General features: G+C 37.1%; 1 protein-coding gene across 1 annotated transcript in view; it reads left to right on the top strand.

Annotated features, from left to right (window-relative positions):
* The window catches only part of LOC103469330 (septin-9-like), a 54,763-nt gene extending 53,787 nt beyond the window's left edge, over positions 1 to 976 (top strand). The window contains exon 9 of the mRNA XM_017306136.1: positions 371 to 976. Coding sequence (XP_017161625.1) covers positions 371 to 587 — 217 coding nt within the window. The 3' untranslated portion in view covers positions 588 to 976. The remainder of the gene's footprint in view (positions 1 to 370) is intronic.
* Positions 977 to 1,676: the final 700 nt, after the last annotated feature.

Raw genomic sequence — 1,676 nt, 5'->3', positions numbered from 1 at the left:
GTTTCAAAAGTTGCACTTTGTGGAGTAAATCAACTTTCTAAGGCAACAAGTCCTACCACACTTCTTGACTAGACTACCCAAACTGGACACTATAATAAGATGAAAATATAAAATATGTAGTTATTGCATAAAACATGACTGTCTAAATGTTTTCCAGCAAGCAGGTTGAAGTTTTTTCCAAATTTCTTTTTTTTTTTTCTTTTTTTTTTTTTTACCAGTTTAATTCAATGCCTGCATATTTTTTTTTTTTTTACCAGTTTAATTCAATGCCTGCATAACCTGCACATCAAAATGAAGGAAAATAGTCGTGTTTGAAAATATATTTAGTCATTTTATAAAAGCATAGGGTCTGACAACCACATATCTGTAGAAACAGCAGAAATACTGTAAGTCTGATTAAAGGCCGGTTTCTTCTCATSACGCTTTCATGTGTCTTTTTGTTCAGGACCCACATGCAGAATATTAAGGACATCACCAGCAGCATCCACTATGAAATGTACCGCGTGAGGCGCCTCAATGAGAACAACACTGCAGTGGCTCATGCCAACGGCGTCCCTGAACATCACCTGACCGCCCACGAGATGTAGGCGCCGCCTGCCCTCCACTGCACAGAGTAACGCACCAGATGTGAGACTCTGATCTTCCCTCCACCCAGCCCTGATCTCACAGGTGGGGTAAAAACTCTAAAGCCTGACAAGAGGGACTTTATTGTCTGCAGCTTAAAGGACTCTTTATCAGTTTATTGCCTTTTTTTATTGTTTCAAACTTAACTTTACTGATGACAAAACAGAGAAGAAAGGGTTCTGCCTTCAAGTTGTGCTGCAGCTTTGGTTTTATATCCCTTATGTCTTACAAATTTTACAGTCTATATTTTGGGTGCCAAAATGTTTTTTTTTTTTTTTTTTTTGGTCTACCAAACTGATTGGATTTGTCTGATTTGTTTTAATCAGTAATAAAAGTTTGCCGTTTTTGTTTCCACGGTAGGAATTTGTGCCACATTAGAAGCACAGTGTTTTGTCTCGATGAACACACTACAATAATACGCATAAAAACTGATGAAGATCATGTTTTAATGTTACCACTACATGATCAGAGCATGTTGGAAGAGGAGGAGATGRTTCTTTCCCAAAAATGTTTRACATGCCAAAAACGGTAAACTCAGCTAAAAGCCACCAAATAACACACGATGTGCCTGAAGGTTTTTCTTTGTGCGCATCACAACCTGTGTTTTGCTTCAATTCTTTGTTCATATCCTGTTAAATATAAATCTCAACATTTTGTTAAACATCGTTATTTAGTAGAAATATCGTAAAGAGTGCTTTAAGATGGAAAAAGTATTTATGCACGTTATAAAATGTGAACATTTTTCATGACTCGTCTTCCACTTATTCAAAAATATCAACACAAAACGTGCTCAGACGTTCGAGCTTTTTCTGCTTTTCTTTTTTTTTTTTGGATCCTCCTCAGTGCCTTATTTATTGGAGGACGATTTGTGAGCTCGTCGGCTGAAACTGGAAAGAAGAAGCAGGTTTTTTGGTTCCACCTGAAATTACATTTAGACATCTTTTAGTCCTCGCGTGTCATTTATCTTCCATCGACCAGACCACTTTTTTGCTCTGTTTACCACAATGTACCAAGAATATTTCTCTTCCATGCATATCTAATGTCCTTCTGTC

This window comes from Poecilia reticulata, linkage group LG8, assembly GCF_000633615.1.
Source record: "Poecilia reticulata strain Guanapo linkage group LG8, Guppy_female_1.0+MT, whole genome shotgun sequence".
NCBI classification, from domain to species: domain Eukaryota; kingdom Metazoa; phylum Chordata; class Actinopteri; order Cyprinodontiformes; family Poeciliidae; genus Poecilia; species Poecilia reticulata.
The sequence above is the reverse complement of the archived record's forward strand: the minus strand, read 5'-3'. Positions and strand labels throughout refer to the sequence as shown.